At 45.1% G+C, this 17,712-nt stretch overlaps 1 protein-coding gene across 1 annotated transcript in view; it reads right to left on the bottom strand.

The window, feature by feature from the left end:
* Positions 1-248: 248 nt before the first annotated feature.
* LOC139281510 (zinc finger protein 800-like) overlaps positions 249-17,712 on the bottom strand; it is a 45,742-nt gene continuing 28,278 nt past the window's right edge. The window contains exons 6-7 of the mRNA XM_070901681.1: positions 3,322-5,052; positions 249-430 (exon numbers count right to left, since the gene is read on the bottom strand). Of these exons, the coding sequence (XP_070757782.1) occupies positions 417-430; positions 3,322-5,052 (1,745 nt within the window). The 3' untranslated portion in view covers positions 249-416. The remainder of the gene's footprint in view (positions 431-3,321; positions 5,053-17,712) is intronic.

Here is a 17,712-nt window from a genome sequence, read left to right on the forward strand (position 1 = left end):
TGCCTCTCCCAGGAAATCACATAGTTTCGGGTGGGATGCAGTGTATATGTTGTGAAACACAAAGTATCGCAATTGTGGGACAGGCTCAATGGACCAGATGGTCTTTACCTGTCTATCATTGTTCGTATGTTCGTAGTACAGCACAGTACATTTCTGTCAGCGTGGCTGCACAGTCAGTCTGGAATGTTGTACCATCTTAACATTTGGTACATAAAAAAGGGCCTTGGTAATTTGAATGCCATTATCATCTCTCGTGTTAAACTTTATTTCACAGAATTGCTCCTAATTTTGTATCCATGCTGCTTTGGTGGCCTGTTCTTTCACAGCCTGGTATTTACTCAGAATGACTCAGTGGCTCGGCCACCAAATTCATTCTCCAAACTACAAGAATCCAATAAAGTCCATTTGTTGGCATGTCATCTGGAAGTATCTGGGGAGTGGATTTAAAAAAAAGACAAATTTAATGTTCTGATGTTTGTTACAATGTTAAGCAGTTCTAATAATTAAGATTAGATCCTTTAAGCCTTTATACTTCCAGCAAGCACAGCTAAATAGGATTACGCAGAATTACGTAGGATATATGGTACAGGAACAGGCCATTCGGCCCAACCAGTCCATGCCGGCATTTATGCTCCACTCGAGCCTCCTCCTGTCTTTCTTCATCTAAATCTATCAGCATAACTCTCTATTCCCTTCTCCCTCATATGCTTGTCTAGCCTGCCCTTAAACGCATCTATACTATTCGCTTCAACCACTCCCTGTGGTAGCGAATTTCACATTCTCACCATTCTTTGGGTAAAGAAGTTTCTTCTGAATTCCCTATTGGATTTCTTGGTGACTATCTTATATTGATGGCCTCTAGTTATGCTCTTCCGCATAAGTGGAAACATTCTCTCTGTATCCACTCTATCAAAACCTTTCATAATTTTAAAGGCCTCTATTAGGTCACCCCTCAGCCTTATTTTTTCAAGAGAAATGAGACCCAGCCTGTTTATCCTTTCCTGATATGTATACCCTCGCATTTCTGGTATCATCCTTGTTAATCTTCTCTGCACCCTCGCCAGTGCCTCTATATCCTTTTTATAATATGGCGACCAGAACTATACGCAGCACTCCAAGTGTGGTCTAACCAAGATTCGATACAATTTAGCATAACTTCCCTACTTTTCAATTCTAAATAAGAAAAAGGTTATTCACTGTAGTAACTTTTCTTCTTCAAATATTGTATTTCTATTACATATCTTTATTTCCTTGCTAGCCCACTTACTGTAGGCAAGTGCAGCATTTTTTTTTAAAGATAGCACAGTAATAATCTGCAGTTATTATATGACCTCCATATTTATACTGAATCAATGTAATAGAATTACCTTTATCTGCTCGGTCTAGTGGAGCAGGAAGATAGCAAGAGAGGGAAAGATTTTCCATCCTTTTGGATTGCTTCAAATAAAAGTGACATCACCTTCAAGTCAGCACCCAATAAATGTTATTCCGCAAAGGATGGATCATGGGAGTTTAGTGAGGATACCTAGGCCCTGTATTTTGTCAAGAGTTGTCACAAGCTTCCAGCCTCTCTGAGCCCGGAGTGAACTGCACTTCAACTCCAGAACCAACCAACTTGGGATGCAAAAACGCATGATTATTTGTTGTCAAATGCACATACCATCAAACCTTTCTTGAACTCTAATCACATGAGAAAATCTCATTAAACTGCTTTCTCCTGGGTTTCTTATTTCTGTGTTTCAAAATAATTGAAATTGCTGTGGCTATTGTTTTGACATAACTGTCTAGAAAGGTTCATTGGCTTTTTGCTAAAAACAAATCAACTGTAATTTATCCAGTGCTGGGTTCTTTGAAGATCTGAATCACCACAAGACCACTACCTGATAGCTGGGCACTAGTGCAAGCTCATTCTAGGACACTGACAGCTTCAAAATTTCACAGGTCAGGAAGTATTTATTTTGGTCAAATGGTATGTTGCCCTTCATAGCTCGGGGATTTGAGTATAGAAGCAGGGAGGTCTTACTGCAATTGTACAGGGCCTTGGTGAGGCCTCACCTGGAATATTGTGTTCAGTTTTGGTCTCCTAATATGAGGAAGGACGTTCTTGCTATTGAGGGAGTGCAGTGAAGGTTCACCAGATTGATTCCCGGGATGGCTGGCCTGACATATGAGGAGAGACTGGATCGACTGGGCCTTTATACATTGGAGTTTAGAAGGATGAGAGGGAATCTCATAGAAACATATAAGATTCTGACGGGATGGGACAGGTTAGATGCGGGTAGAATGCTCCCGATGTTGGGGAAGTCCAGAACCAGGGGACACAGTCTTAGGATAAGGGGTAGGCCATTTAGGACTGAGATGAGGAGAAACTTCTTCACTCAGAGAGTTGTTAACCTGTGGAATTCCCTGCCGCAGAGAGTTGTTGATGTCAGTTCATTGGATATATTCAAGAGGGAGTTAGATATGGCCCTTACGGCTAAGGGGATCAAGGGGTATGGAGAGAAAGCAGGAAAGGGGTACTGAGGGAATGATCAGCCATGATCTTATTGAATGGTGGTGCAGGCTCGAAGGGCCAAATGGCCTACTCCTGCACCTATTTTCTATGTTTCTATGTTAAGTAGGCATCCCACACGTTGACATGAAATAGACTAGGAAATAATAGGTGTTCTTGTACAGTTTGGGCTAAATCAGGAAAGAGGAAATGACCATCCCATGTCCAAATGAAACCCAGAGGTTTCAGTCTCACTGACAACTGAAAAAAAAATCTACCTGCTGTGAACACAATTATCTCTGTACTATCTCCAGGTTCCCATCCAGTAGATTGTTGTCCATCACTATACGCAGGGTGATTTTGAGTTGAAGCAAGCTGATTCCACCAGTAAACCCAAGTTAAAGCACTGGTTCCCCACACAACATGCACAAACGTAGTGTGGAGCAGATGGGTTAAACATGGAAACAAAAAAAAAAATCATCTTTTATAGTTAAAAGTCAATGGTTTCTTTTTAGACAACGGAACAAAAGAGGGTCATTTTAATTTAACTCATTGGGCAAGAAACCCATGGGATCAGGTGGAATGCCAGCTGTACACCCTATCCAATATTAAACGGTAAGTAAAATGGGGCAGAATGTAATAAAAAAAGAGTACCACCCGATCCCATGGAATCCCCGATTAGGGTGGATTAGGTTAAAATTGCCACCATTAGAGTTTTAAATATTAGGACACAAACTTTGAACTAAAAAAGGATTGAGGATGGAAAAATGGGTAAACAAACAAAATGAGTTTTTAAAATGACAAAGTGAATGACATCAGTGTGCCCTTACCAGAGAGCAGGGCCTTGGATCGGGTGCTGCGGCCAACATTTTTATTTTCTTCCGGCGTCACAATTGCGTTTTTGTGTGTCTTCTTGTGATGCTCCAGGTAAGTCTTTTTGGCAAACGCTTTTCCGCACTTAGTGCACTTGTGCAGCGAGAAGTGTTTGGTGAATTTGACTTCAGTGCCGGGCTCTGCTCCGTCGGTTCTCCTGCCGACGACGGTGCATGGGACTGGGGAGGTGGAAGTGCTGTCGTGCTTGTTGGCATGCCTGGCCTCGTCCCTCTGGGGGCCTCTCCTAGGCACTCGGTTCAGGACAAATTCAATCGGTTTCTTCACCACCCGGCTCTCTAGATTGGCGGTGATTTTGCCCAGGTAGCGGGTTGACTTCTTGTGCACCACCGTTATGTGCCGGACCACGTCCCTTTTGCGGCGCGTCTCGTAGGTGCAGAGGGGGCACTTGTAGAATTTGACGTAGAAGTTATTGCCGTCGGTGTGCAGCTCGATGTGCTTGGTCAGGTTCTGCTTGGAGGTGAATTGCCGCTTGCACAGCTTGCAGTAAAGCTGCTTGAAGTCAAAGCCCAAAGAGAGCTTGAGTTTCTTGGGCTTGGGGTGGCCAACGGCTGCAGCTGGGCTCGAAGCCTTTGGGCTGTCGTTCTCTTGCTTCACTTTGTTTTTCAGTATCGGGGTGAGTTTCTTCTCGCCCGTTTGACTTGAGCCCTTGGGCTCGGCCTGAGGCGAGGGCCTGAGGACGGGCAGCGAGGCCTCCACATTGTCCACATATTCGGCGCCAGCATCGGTCGGTTCCGTGCTGTGTGCCGCCGCCGTGCCCTGCTCCGGGGGCTTGGACAGACTCTCGCTCAGGTTCATCTTGTGCACAATCAGCATGTGGCGCTTCAGCATGACCTGCGAGCTGTACTTCCGCTTGCAGAGAAGGCACTTGCAGGCCGCCAGATTGTACTCGGGCTTCGAGGAGGACTTGCGCCTGCGGGGCAGAGGGGCCGCCAGCTGCTCAGGGGACGACTCTTCCAAGCTCAGCGGCTGACCGGGTTTGGTGGCTATGTCGGGGGTAATGCAGTCCCTCCTCAGACCCCTGTGCACTTCGTCAAAGTGCCTGCGCACGTTCGCTTTCGTGGCAAAGAACTTGTGGCAGACTGGGCAGTTCTTGCCAACAGTGACCACCCCGATGCCCCGTGACCGCCCCCTGGTGGTAGATAGGGAGGACTGATGCCCCGTGCTGTTCTTGGTTTGAATGTACTTCTTCAGCTCTTCCATCTTCTTCTTGTGCACTTTCCTAATGTGCCGCCGCACACTCCGCCGGGAATTGAACGTTTTTGCACAGAGGCAGCAGACCAAGCGAGGAGCAAGATCGGAACCATCGGAGATCTGCATCTCCGAGAGGACGGGTTGCGGGCTTTCCTCCGGTCTTTGGGCTGCCACTTCTTTCTTGATGAGCTCCGCAGGAACCAAACCGACGAGTTCCAACTCTTCCTCTGGTACAACCTCCGGTATTTGCTCTGTGTCCGACTCTGGCACTGGTAATGGGCTGGACGTTTGGGTACTGTATGTCTCTATGTTGAGGGCTGGATCATCGACTCTAGTTACGCGCTGGTACACTGCATTCTGATTGGTTTCTATGGGCTCTAGTCTGATGACGTATTCTTGCTTATCAACCCTAGGATAGATTGCTTCCAAAAGTTCCCGTATAGTTTGGCTTTGTTTATCATTTGAATCTGGAAAATCTAAAACAGTAAAAATAGCTTATTTGAATGCAGTGCACAAAATAATGATCGAATAGTACCTTAAAATAAATTAAAAAGATACATTTACAAATTCAACCAATAAAGTTATCTCTGTATAATTATTTTGGTGGAACAGTGTAGATTATTCAAATAATTGAGTTGCAGCTTTAACACATATTGTAAATATAATCTACAAATATAAATGAATCATACTTTCTGGAGACAAACAGTATCTGTGCAAATATTGGCCATTTCTGTCTCCATTTAAACTGAATAACTTTGCAGTCAGTGAATTTATTGCCTGGACAAAAGACAATAATGAAACCAAAAATAAAGGCATGTATTTGTAAGGATCTGGCTAAGAGCACTTTCTCACATGATGAAACAGTAAAGAGCTTGCATTTAATCAGAACCTTTCACGACCTCAATGTCCCAAAGCGCTTTACTGCCAATGAATTACTTTTGAAATGCAGTCACTGTTGTATGTAGGAAATGCGCCAGTCAACTTGTGCACAGCAAGGTCCCACAAACAGCAATGAGATAATGACCAGATAGTGATGTAGGTTGCAGGATAAATATTGGCCAGGACACCGATGAGAAGTCCCTTGCAACCACAGAAAGCCAGGATTGTCAACATTATGAACTAGATTATTTTGGGTAGATGCACCTCTGGGATGAAGAATGAACAGATTTAACTGGATAGAGTAAGCAAAGTAAACATTCCACAGAACCTGTGTTATTAGTAAATATATATTTTTAAAACGATCAAGCGTACAATATTTTCTTGGGGTGAGGAATTTTATTGCCCAGAAGCGCTGTACAACTGTACATAGTTGACAGGCAATGTATTCCAACCTTTAGACTGACTGTGGCAGAGGGATTTTATTAAATGGTCCCAATTCACTGTCAAGTGTTCAAAGCATTTATTGCAGTTTGCTTTAAATATTTATCCCTATGTAAGCACACACAAACTAAATGATATTCAGTTGTTTTTCCTCTTATTCTTTCAGGCATTGCCTATTGAGTGACACTTCTTCAGCCTTATAGATTTACCAAATGCATAAACAAACATAAATGTGTCACAATACTCTGGAACGCAGCAAATTAGTACACAAAAAAGCGCGGTCCAAGAACATCAGAAGTGGTAGAGCTGGTAGGGCACTTGCACTGCCAATTATGGAGTGATCACAGGTTTATAAGAGAGTGGGCTGCCTTCCAGGGCTTGTGAATTGACTGGTTATGCAATGCAAATGGCAGAAAAGTAAGTGAATGAAAAATCCCCTTTTGAGAATATCTACTCTACCAATCTACTTGAGCAAGACGATTCGTCAGAGTGGTTACCAGTCAAACACTCAGTCACATGTGCTGCATTGTGTGGGAATGAATAAATAAACAACAAATTTGCATTTATATAGTGTCTTTTTTGACCTTAGGATGTCCCAAAGCACTTCACAGCCAATGAAGTACTTTTGAAGTGTACTCACTGTTGCAATTTAGGATACGTAGCAGCCAATTTGCGCACAGCAAGGTCCTGCAGAAAGTAATGAAATAATGACCAAATAATCTGTTTTAAATGATGTTGGCTAAGGAATGAATTTTGGCTAAGATCCAGGAGAATTTCCAGCTATTTTTGATTAATGCCATGGGATCTTTAATGGCCATCCGAGGGGGCAGACAGGGACTCAGTTTAATATCTCATCCAAATGATGGCACCTCCGACAGTGCACCACTCCCTCAGTGCTACACTGAAATGTCAGCCTAGATTTTGCTCTCAAGTCTCTGCAGTGGGATTTAAATATGACTGGAGAATAACTTTTATGAAGCTAATGCATCGGTCACTGTTCCACATATTGCCTGAAAATAGGGACTGGTTACATATCGCTGGGAAATAACAGCTGCAGTTCATTCAGCACCCACCCCCACCATTCTTTAAATGGTGACCCTGGTGGACACCAAGAATAAAACCTGCCTTGGCATTAACCAGTGCTAGCACTGTATCTACGTAGCAAGTTGCTACCAAAACCCGATATTAAATATACCACTTTAGGCAGTATGCTTATCGCATGATACTCTTAATGAATCACCTCAAACGTCTCCCACTCTCACTTGCATCATCGCGAGGAACAGACCTGTAATCACCAGTGTTATTAAACTCAAAGTATTCTCCAAAGATACAACCCAAGTTTGGAAGGACAAAATCTCTAATTGTACGTTCTGAATTGCTATCTTTTCACATTCAAGTGGAGATCTTCTGAAAGATTTTCAGTCACACCATAACACTTCATTGCAATCCTAGTAACAACATGGATTGTTTTTTTTAATCAAACTGAAGCACACGATTAACAATGGTCTTATCTACTTTTCCAGTTATAGCCTACCAATTCACATATTACTGTAGAAATGAAAGACATGAAGCCAAACATGCAGACAAAAAAAAAATGCTGCAAAGGACATATTTCTGTCTTTTAGTGGATGCAATTGGTATTGAATCACAATACAAGCAGAATTCATAGCTCATCTACCTGTGCTGATGGAAAAAAAATGCAGCCACACAAACCATTATTCCACACAAGTTTGCTTGCCATTAATCAAGAAAGGAAAAACTCATGGCTCAAAAGAGTGTCATATTTATTTAATGTTTTTGAGCTACACTTATTGACATCTGAAGTGGTGGCAACATTCCTGCAGACAACATTAACTCGATTCTGAGATTTACAATGACCAGTTTCACAGCCTCTGAGTCTATGGCTGAATGTAATGACTTATAATTTAGTTACGGCAGTAAATCTATGAAATCTGTGAGAAACCTGAGGCTTGCTTAAGTAAGAATTGCTGCTACTTTCATTACCTGCTGAAGATGACTCATACTGATGTGCAATACGCTAGCATAGTGGCAACGTTACTGGACTAGTAATCCAGAGACACGAGTTCAAATTCCACCATGACAGCTGGGAATTCAAATTCAATTAATTAAATAAATCTGGAATAAAAAGCTAGTATCAGTAATGGTGACAGAGGGGCCACGTTTCGGCCTGAGTTGCTCCTGTTTTTTTGGAGCAACTGGTTTAGAATGGAGTATCTTAGAAATTGCAATTCTCAGCATTTAGTTTGCTCCAGTTCTAGTCAGTTAGAACAGTTTCAGTTTGGTTCAGATTTTTTTTTTCAAAAGGGGTCGTGTCTGGCCACTTACGCCCGTTTTGAAAGCTTAGGCAGTGAAAACATACTCCAAACTAACTTAGAATGGAGTAAGTGTAGATTTTTCTAGGCTCAGAAAATCCACACTTAGAAAATCAGGCGTAGGTTACAAATCAGGCGTAGGGAATGGGGGAGGGGGGAGTTTAAAGGGAAGTTTACAAACATTAAACACTTCAGTTTTACAAATAAAGAGCCATCATCAAGAATAAATGATAAATACATCAATAAATCAACCAAAAAAAATTAATTAAAAATTTTAAAAATTAAAAAAATAAAAAAAACATTTCCTACTTACCGACTGCAGCACCGGGAGCCCTCCAAGAGCATGCTGGGACGCCCCCCCCGCCCCAGTGTGCCTCCGTCAGTGTCTCTATCTCTCTGTCTGTGTGTGTGTCTCTCACTCTCTGCCTGTCAGTGTCTGTGTTTCTGACAGCGAGGGGAGGGGGAGGAGGGGGTGAGGAGGGTGCGAGAGGGGGGGGGAAGAGGGGGAGGGAGGGAGAGAGAGGAGGGAGGGAGAGAGAGAAGGGAGGGAGAGAAGGGAGGGAGGGAGGGAGAGAAGGGAGGGAGAGAAGGGAGGGAGGGAGAGGAGCGAAGGGAGAGAAGGGAGGAAGGGGGGAGGAGGGGGGGGGAGGAGGGAGGGAGAGAAGGAGGTGAGGAGAAGGGAGGAAGGGAGTGGGGGGAGAAGGGAGGGAGGGGGGGAGAAGGGAGGGAGGGGGGGAAAGGGAGGGAGGGGGGGAGAAGGGAGGGAGTAGGGAGGGGGGGAGAAGGGAGGGAGTAGGGGGGGGGAAGAAGGGAGGGAGAGAAAGGGAGAAAGGAGAGGTAGGCTGAACAGGCCGGGCCCAAGACTTCGGGTGGGGCCCGTCCCCAGCAACAGATTTACAGGCAGGTGGCGTCGGGTCGGTCCGGGGATCCGGGGGGTGGGGGGTGGTGGGAGCGCGGGGTCGGGTCGGGGAGCACGGGTTGGGTTGGGTCGGGGTCAGGTCGGGTCTGGGTGGGGGAGCGCGGGTCGGGTCGGGTTGTGGGGGGAGCACGGGTCGGGTCGGAGTGGGGGAGGGGAGAGGTCAGATCGGGGGGGGGGAAGCACGGGTCGGGGGGGGGAAGCACGGGTCGGGTCAGGTCGGGGGTGGGGGGGAGAGCGCAGGTCGGGTCAGGTCCGGTCCGGGGGGGGGGGGGGTCGGATCCGGGGTCGGGGTCCGGTCCGGGGGCGGAGGGAGCGGGGAGCGGGGGTCCGGGTCCTGTCCGGGGGCGGGGGGGGTGGGGGAGCGGGAGTCAAGTCGGGTCGGGAGGAAGCAGGAGCTGGGCGCGGGAGGCAGCCTTATCCACGCAGCCCCAGTGAGGCCATTCGGCCAGGGCTAGGGGCTGCGTGCTTCGGGCCCCTCCCACACAGTTTTGGGCACCTGGAGCGACTGCACATGTGCGCCCACTGTAGCGCGCCTGTGCAGAGGTCCCGGCACTGATTTCAGCGCAGGGACCTGGCTCCGCCCCCCCACAGCTCGTGCTGCGCTGTGCCCAGCTCCAGAGGACCTGCAGGAGCCAGAGAATAGGTAAGTGGCGTGAAAAACGGGCGTCCAGGTCGGGGCTGCGTCGTTCTAGGCGCGGCCCGAAACTTGGGCCCCATGACACTAGCTGACTGTCGTAAAATCCCATCTGGTTCACTAATGTTCTTTAGGGAAATAAACTTGCCGTCCTTACCTGGCCTAGCCTATATATGACCGACAACAATGTGGTTGACACTTAACTGCTCTCTGAAATGGCCTAGCACTCAGTTGGAGACAACCGTTACAAAAAATAATAAAAAGAATAAAACCAGACAGACCACCTGGCATCGATTTCGGTACTGGCTATGGACATGACAAGAGCATGCCCAGCCTCAACTAAAAGATACGCGCCAGCAATGCAGCAGTCCCTCAGTACCGCATTGAAGTATCAGGCTAGATTTTGTGCTCAAGTCCAGGTATTCTGGCTCAGGGGGAAATGCTAGCAACTCAGCCAAGCAATGTTTCTTACTACACAGCTTTTACATAAAAAATCTTCTAGGTCTATAAAAGACAGGATTTTACCAGGCGTAAGGGTTTTGTGGGCATTCACGGCAGTCGTTGGCAAATAGCCCAAATCTGCGGCAGCGAAAACGTTATTGGGACGCATGCAGACAATCCGTCAAGGAAAGTCTTTCTGTGAATTCTGCAGCCTGAGTGGCACATCAAGTCCATCAATGCTAGATACTTTGGAAGAGGTGGTCCAGCTGCAGCAACAGCAGAAGACAAAAGCCTAGGAAATTTGAGGTCATAGGAAACGGACTAAGTCACTGCAAGCTGAGTAGTATCAGAAATGCCAACTTGTCGTTTATCTGAACCTCAGCAAGCAACAATTTGTAAGGAAACTATACCTCGACCAAGAGCGCAGTGCCGGCTCCGGGAATCAGACCAATCAACACAAGAATGGAAGTGAAAGTCACCTATGAACAATGACTGATAGATAAAGATCATCTGGTCCATCGAGCCTGTCCCACACAATTGCGATACCTTGTGTATCACAACATATGCACTCCACCCCACCCGAAACCCTGTGATCTCCTGGGAGAGGCAAAAAAACATTAAAAACACAGGCCAATTTGGGGGGGGGAAATCTGGACAATCAAAACTAGTCCAGGAGATCACTCTGGTTTTGAATTCCCTGCTGAACCACCTCCTGATGTCTAACCTAGATCTAGCTCTATGCAACTTAAATTTGTGGCCCCTGGTGCTGCCTAACCTTTTAAATTGAAATAAACTGTCAGCTGGAACACTATCTATTCCCTTCATTATCTTATAAATCATATCCCCCTAAGTCTACGCTGCTCTAAGGTACAGAGTCCCAACTGTATTAACCTATCTTGATAACTAAGATGCTTTAGATTTGGAATTACTCTAGTGGCCCTCTTCTGCCCCCTTTCCAGAGCTTCAATATCACCCACCATGTGAGGAGACCAAAACTGGACACAGTATTCCAAGTGTGGCCTCACTATGTCTTGTACAAGGACAAAACAGTATGCCTCATCTTATACTCAATTGTCCTATGGATACACCCCAACAGCCTATTTGCTGTAGCTATCACTGCATGGTATTGCTCACGTACCTTTATGGATGTATGCACTAGAATGCCTAAATCTTTTTTGATCTCCACCATCTTTAATGCCTCTCACATGGAAGATGTATGAATGTTGAGCATTTGCCCTGCTCACATGCATAACACTGCAGTTATCTAAGTTATGCATCATTTGCGAGTCTTGAGCCCAATCTCCCAACACATTAAAATCTGTCTGAAGCAGACGAGCATCATCTACAGTTCTAGCACTCGCACAGATCTTGGTATCATCTGCATATTGTGTCCCCAACCTCTAAATCCAGATCATTAATAAAAATAGTAAAAAGCAACGGTTCCAACACTGATCCCTGCAGGACACCACCCGTCTCCAAACAGATCCACATCCCTCTATAACTACCTTTTGCCTGCATTCTGCCAGCCAGTTCTGAATCCAACTCAATATATTTCCACTAATACCAGAAGTTATCGATCTTATAGAGAAGCCTCTTATGCAGTACCTTGTCAAAAGCTTTTTGGAAATCTAAGTAGACAATGTCTACTAGGCTTCCCTCGTCCACCAACTGTGTAACTTTTTCAAAAAATACAATTAGATTTGTAAGCCATGACCTCTTTATGAAGCCATGTCAGGTGTCCCTAATTTGTCCCTCCCAATCCAAGTTGCATCCCTTATGATTCCTTCAAGCACCTATTATTGATGTTAAACTGATGGGCCTATAGTTATCAGAGTTTATCGTGTCACCTTTTTTAAAAATGGGGACTACATTAGCCTCCTTCCAATCTGTAGGAACCATTCCAGAGTGCAGTGAGCTATTAAACATACAGGCCAGGGGCTCGCACAGCACATGTCCCATCTCCCGGAGAACCCTCGGATGGATATCATCCGGCCCTGCTGCTCTATTTTCAAGTTCTTAATTCTTTCTAAAACAATATATTAATGTTATTAACAAAACTAGTATTATTAAATTCTAATATTCAAGCATCATCTTCAAGGGTGAAGACTGATGCAAAGCACTAATTTAACATTTCCGCCATACCTAGTCCTTTGTAACCTGTCCTTGAACTCCCTTCAGTGGCCCAATACAGTCTTTGATAGTTCTCAGACTCTTCACACAACTAAAAAAGCTCTTTCCATTACTGCCACAGTTGCCTACAATCTTTTTTTCTATTAGTCTTTTGGCTGATCTAATAGCAGCCTTAATTTTCTTTAGTTGTTCCTTGTATTCAACCCTATTTATTTGAGTATTAAATGTTTTTAATTTATAAAACACTTTTGTTGACATCTTATTTGTCTTTGTACATAGCCAGTCAGCCACCTTGGCTTTTTCTTACCACATGTCCTTCTTTTGATATGAGGTACATGTTTGTTTTCCACATTTCTAATCTTGTTCTTAAAAACTTGCCATTTATATTCAACATCGGTCTCATCACCACTGAGGAGGGTTAGCCAATTTACCCGTTTCAAGTCATCTGCCATTTTGGGGAAGTTTACTCCTCTGAAATCCGGTACGAGTTGCAGGTTCTCAGTACCTTTAGTTTTACTAGCCAATTAGAACTGCATAATGTTGTGGTCACTGTTGCCTAGATGTTCCCCCACATGGAGGCCTGATACAAGGTCAGGCTCACTACTAAACACCAGATCCAATATATGATTATCCCTAGTTACTTCATTAACATGTTGAGTCAGGAAACAGGCTTGTATATTTGTCACCACCGCTCTCAACTTCTATGTCACTGCTGGGTCTTTTGGATCCATCAGTATAGTTTACCATTGCATCACTGAGAGAAATGTCAGCCGTGGATCAGTTGGTAGCACTCTCGCCTCTTGAGTCAGAAGGTTGTAGGTTCAGGTTCCAGAGAATTGAGCACAAAATCTAGGCTGGCACTCTGATGTAGTACTGAGGGAGTGCTGCACTGTCGGTGATGCAACCTTTCGAATGAGATGCTAAACCAAGTCTGCCCTCTCGGGTGGGTGTAAAAGGTCCCGTGGCACTATTTCGAAGATGAGCAGAGGAGTAAACCCGGTGTCCTGGTCAACATGTATCCCTCAAACAAAATCACTAAAAAACAGATTATCTGGTTATTATCACATTGCTGTTTGTGGGAATGTGATGTGCGCAACTTGGCTGCATTGCAACAGTGACTACAGTTCAAAAAGTACTTAATTGGCTGTAATGTTCTCATGCTGTCATAGGCGGTCCCTCGAATGAGAATGCCTTGCTTCCACAAGAGTTCACAGATGTTTCAATGAAGGAACCGATGTTCTAGTCCTGAACTCCAATTAAGGGGGTGGAAGATGCTTGTGCATGGATTTTTTTAACATGTGGTGACCGTTGCACATCAGCCACCTCACGGACTCATGCTGTACGGGTTGGAATAACCCATGTCCATGTCATGTGGGTCAAACTTCCCAGGTTACTGCCTTCTGCTGTTGCTGTGGCAGAGACAGACCTATTGTTACCAGTCCTGTGGCACTGCCCAAGTGCAAGGCCCCATTGGTTACACCACGTCACCATTCCGACACCTGCAGGCAATGTCCCCCAGAAAGTATTAATGTTCCCCTCAGATGGTACGTGACCACCAGCCAAAATAATTACACCCATTAATGCTCATTTTCCAGTGAATCCTCATGACACTTCCTGAGAAATTCAAGGGTTTGACAATTGTTGCAAGCGGAGTCTGTGCTGTCTGAGAATAGACACTACTATCCTCCCACAAAAACACATCTATCTGTTTCGGCATTTTGCAATGTTGCTGTTTACAGCTTACGTTGGCTTTTAACAAAACATTTGTTGTGTGGTGCAGCTTCCGACTATGCTCCTGCTGTAATTTAGTTCTCCTCACGGTATGCACAAATACTTCATTTGCCTGTGAAATCGTATACTTACAGTCAGTTTTGTAAATTAATAATGTCACTAACTTGCTAACTGTCACTCATTCAGAGTGAAAGTGACTTGGTTTGGTTTTTTAACAAAAGTCTTATTTGTTTTGATGTCACTATCACTGATTGTAAACGGCACTCTAATATTTACACACTGTTGAAAGCTCTTGATGTATTTGTGGTTCCCAAAACATTTGCAACCATCTTCAGCCAGAAGTGCTGAGTGGATGATCCATGTCGGCCTCTTCCTGAGGTCACCACTATCACAGAAGCCAGTCTTCAGTCAATTCGATTCACTCCACGTGATATCAAGAAGCGGCTGAGCTCACTGGTTACAGCAGAGTCTATGGGCTCCAACACCAACCCGGCTGTAGTGCTGAAGACTTGTGCTCCAGAACTAGACACGCCTCTAGCCAAACTGTTCCAGTATAGCTACAACACTGGCATCTATCCAACAATGTGGAAAACTGCCCAGGTATGTCCTGTCCACAAAAAGCAGGACAAATCCAATCCGGCCAATTACCGCCCCATCAGTCTACTCTCAATCATCAGCAAAGTGATGGAAGGTCTCGTCAACAGTACTATCAAGCGGCACTTACTCACCAATAACCTGCTCACCGATGCTCAGTTTGTGTTCCACCAGGACCACTCAGTTCAAGACCTCATTACAGCCTTGGTCCAAACATAGACACAACAGCTGAATTCCAGAGGTGAGGCGAGAGCGACTGCCCTTGACATCAAGGCAGCATTTGACCAAGTGTGGCATCAAGCAGCCCTAGTAAAACTGAAGTCAATGGGAATCAGGGGGAAAACTCTCCACTGGCTGGAGTTATATCTAGCACAAAGGAAGATGGTTGGAGGTCAATCATCTCAGCCCCAGGACATTGCTGCAAGAGTTCTTCAGGGCAGTGTCCTAGGCCCAGCCATTTTCAACTGCTTCATCAATGACCTTCCCTCCATCATAAGGTCAGAAGTGGGGATGTTCGTGATGATTGCTGAGTGTTCCGTTCCATTCGCAACTCCTCAGATAATGAAGCAGTCCATGCCCACATGTAGCAAGACCTGGACAACATTCAGGCTTGGGCTGATAAGTGGCAAGTATCATTTGTGCCACACACTGCCAGACAATGACTATCTCCAAAAGCGAGAGTCTAACCACCTCCCCTTGACATTATCATCGCCAAATACCCCATCAACATCCTGGGGATCACCATTGACCAGAAACTTAACTGGACCAACCACATAAATACTGTGGCAACAAAAAGGGTCAGAGGCTGGGTATTTTACGGTGAGTGTCTCACCTCCCCAAAGCCTTTCCACCATCTACAAGGCACAAGTCAGGAGTGCGATGGAATACTCTCCACTTGCCTGAATGAGTGCAGTTCCAAGAAGCTCGACAGCACCCAGGACAAAGCAGCCCACTAGATTAACACCACGTCCACCAGTTTCAATATTCACTCCGTCCATCACCAGCACACTGTGGCTGCAGTGTGTACCATCTACAAGATGCACTGCAGCAACATATCATGGCTTCTTCGGCAGCACCTCCTAAACCCTGCCTCCACCACCTCGAAGGACAAAGGCAGTAGGCGCATGGGAACACCACCACCTCCAAGTTCCCCTCCAAGTCACACACCATCCTGACTTGGAAGTATATTGCCATTCCTTCATTGTCGCTGGGTCACAATCCTGGAACGCCCTCCCTAACAGCACTGTGGGAGTACCTTCACCACAGGGAGCAGTGGTTCAAAAAGGCAGCTCCCTTCAATTAGGGATGGGCAATAAATGCTGGCCTTGATAGTGATACCCACATCCCAGAACAAATAAATAAAAAGGCCCTGCTGAATTTAGCGACAGGGCCTGATAAACAATTTCTTTCTCTGTTTTCCGCCCGCTGCCAGCCAGATTGAGAGGGGTGGTCGTGAGGGAGGTGGAAATCAGAAGGGCCGAGGCAGGGATGCTAGATCCAGCAGATGTGGAAGGGGAATTACCTCTTGGATTCAGCAGTCCTCACCTCCCTTTAGCTGTCGGATTCCCCGAGGCCTGCGAATCCCGACTGCCAGAGTTAAATATAAAATGGTGATTCAAAAAGAGGCACACAGCCTCATTATAATATTTAAATGAGTGACCGGCCTCCTGGGAGCCAGTTGGCCGGCCAGCCGCCCCTACCCCTCCTCCATTAAAACCTGATTTCTAACACTTTAACCTTCCACCTGACCCAAAAATTACCCCCAAAGTTTTTACAGTTTGATTTTGGCAAGCTGTATGAAAATTAGCTTTTCAAAGAAAAGCTTTTCATGAAACATCCAGCACGTGACAAATATTGATCTGCCAGGGAAAAGAAAAATTCTTAAAGTAGGTTGATCGAATGTTTGTTTAAAGAATAAAATGTGTGCGACACGAAGCAGTGAAAAGGCTGCGGCAGACAACACTAATTAGCGGCATTTGATTACCGCACAGTAAGGCACAAGAAGGGTTACCGACCGAGTCCCGTCACTGTTCGAACACACTCAGGATTTGGCAGGCATGGAATATAGTTGTTATAGTAACAACTATAATGAAATCCCATGAAACAACATAAATACAATATAACTCCAACTGCATGTCTGTTTAGACAAAATTTCACTTCATGGGACAGCTCCTATGTAAAAATTCTAGATCTGTTAACGTTGCAGTACGCCTAACAACTTACTGTAAAACGCGAATACCAGACGCCAGATTACAAACAGTTATTAGTGTGCTCTTAATTACCATTCTGCATCTAAGAAAGTACAAGCAAACCGTGTACTTCACAGTACCTCAAAATCACAGATTCTGAGTAGACCGTGCAGAATTAGAAGTGAATAATATAAAAATGCTGTTTATTTTAAAGGGGGCCACTATCCCTGAAATACTTTATATACATCGCAACAATCCCAATTAAATGCACCCACATAGTATAGACACTAGTAAAGTGTAATGATGGATTTGACATTTTGTACCACCAGCAGATTTCACAAGATGCAAGATGTGCTCTGTTGTATAACAGCAGCAGCAGCATTACATCATGTAATGCACAATGTATTATTAAGAACATTGGGACAGGAGGAGGTCATTCAGCCCTTCGAATCTGCTCCACCATTTTGTACCTCATTTCCTGCCTTAGCTCCATAACCCTTGATACCCGTGCCTAACAAACATCTATCGATCTCAAACTTGAAAGCTCCAATTGCTCCAGCATCCACAGCCTTTTGGGGCAGAGTGTTCCAGATTTCTACTACCCTTTGTGTGAAAACGTGTTTCCTGATTACCCTACTAAACGGCCTAGCTCTGATTTGAAGATTCTGTCCCCTCGTTCTTGATTCATCCACCTGAGGAAACTTTTAAACATGTTAAACACCTCAATCAGATCAGCTCGCAATCTTCTATATTCAAGAGAGAAACAGTCTGTTGGAGAGAGAGAGAGAGAGAGAGAGAGAGAGCGAGCGAGACTGGGGAGAGAGAGAAATTGAGACTGGGAAGAG

The sequence above is a fragment of the Pristiophorus japonicus genome, chromosome 15 (assembly GCF_044704955.1).
Source record: "Pristiophorus japonicus isolate sPriJap1 chromosome 15, sPriJap1.hap1, whole genome shotgun sequence".
NCBI lineage: Eukaryota > Metazoa > Chordata > Chondrichthyes > Pristiophoridae > Pristiophorus > Pristiophorus japonicus.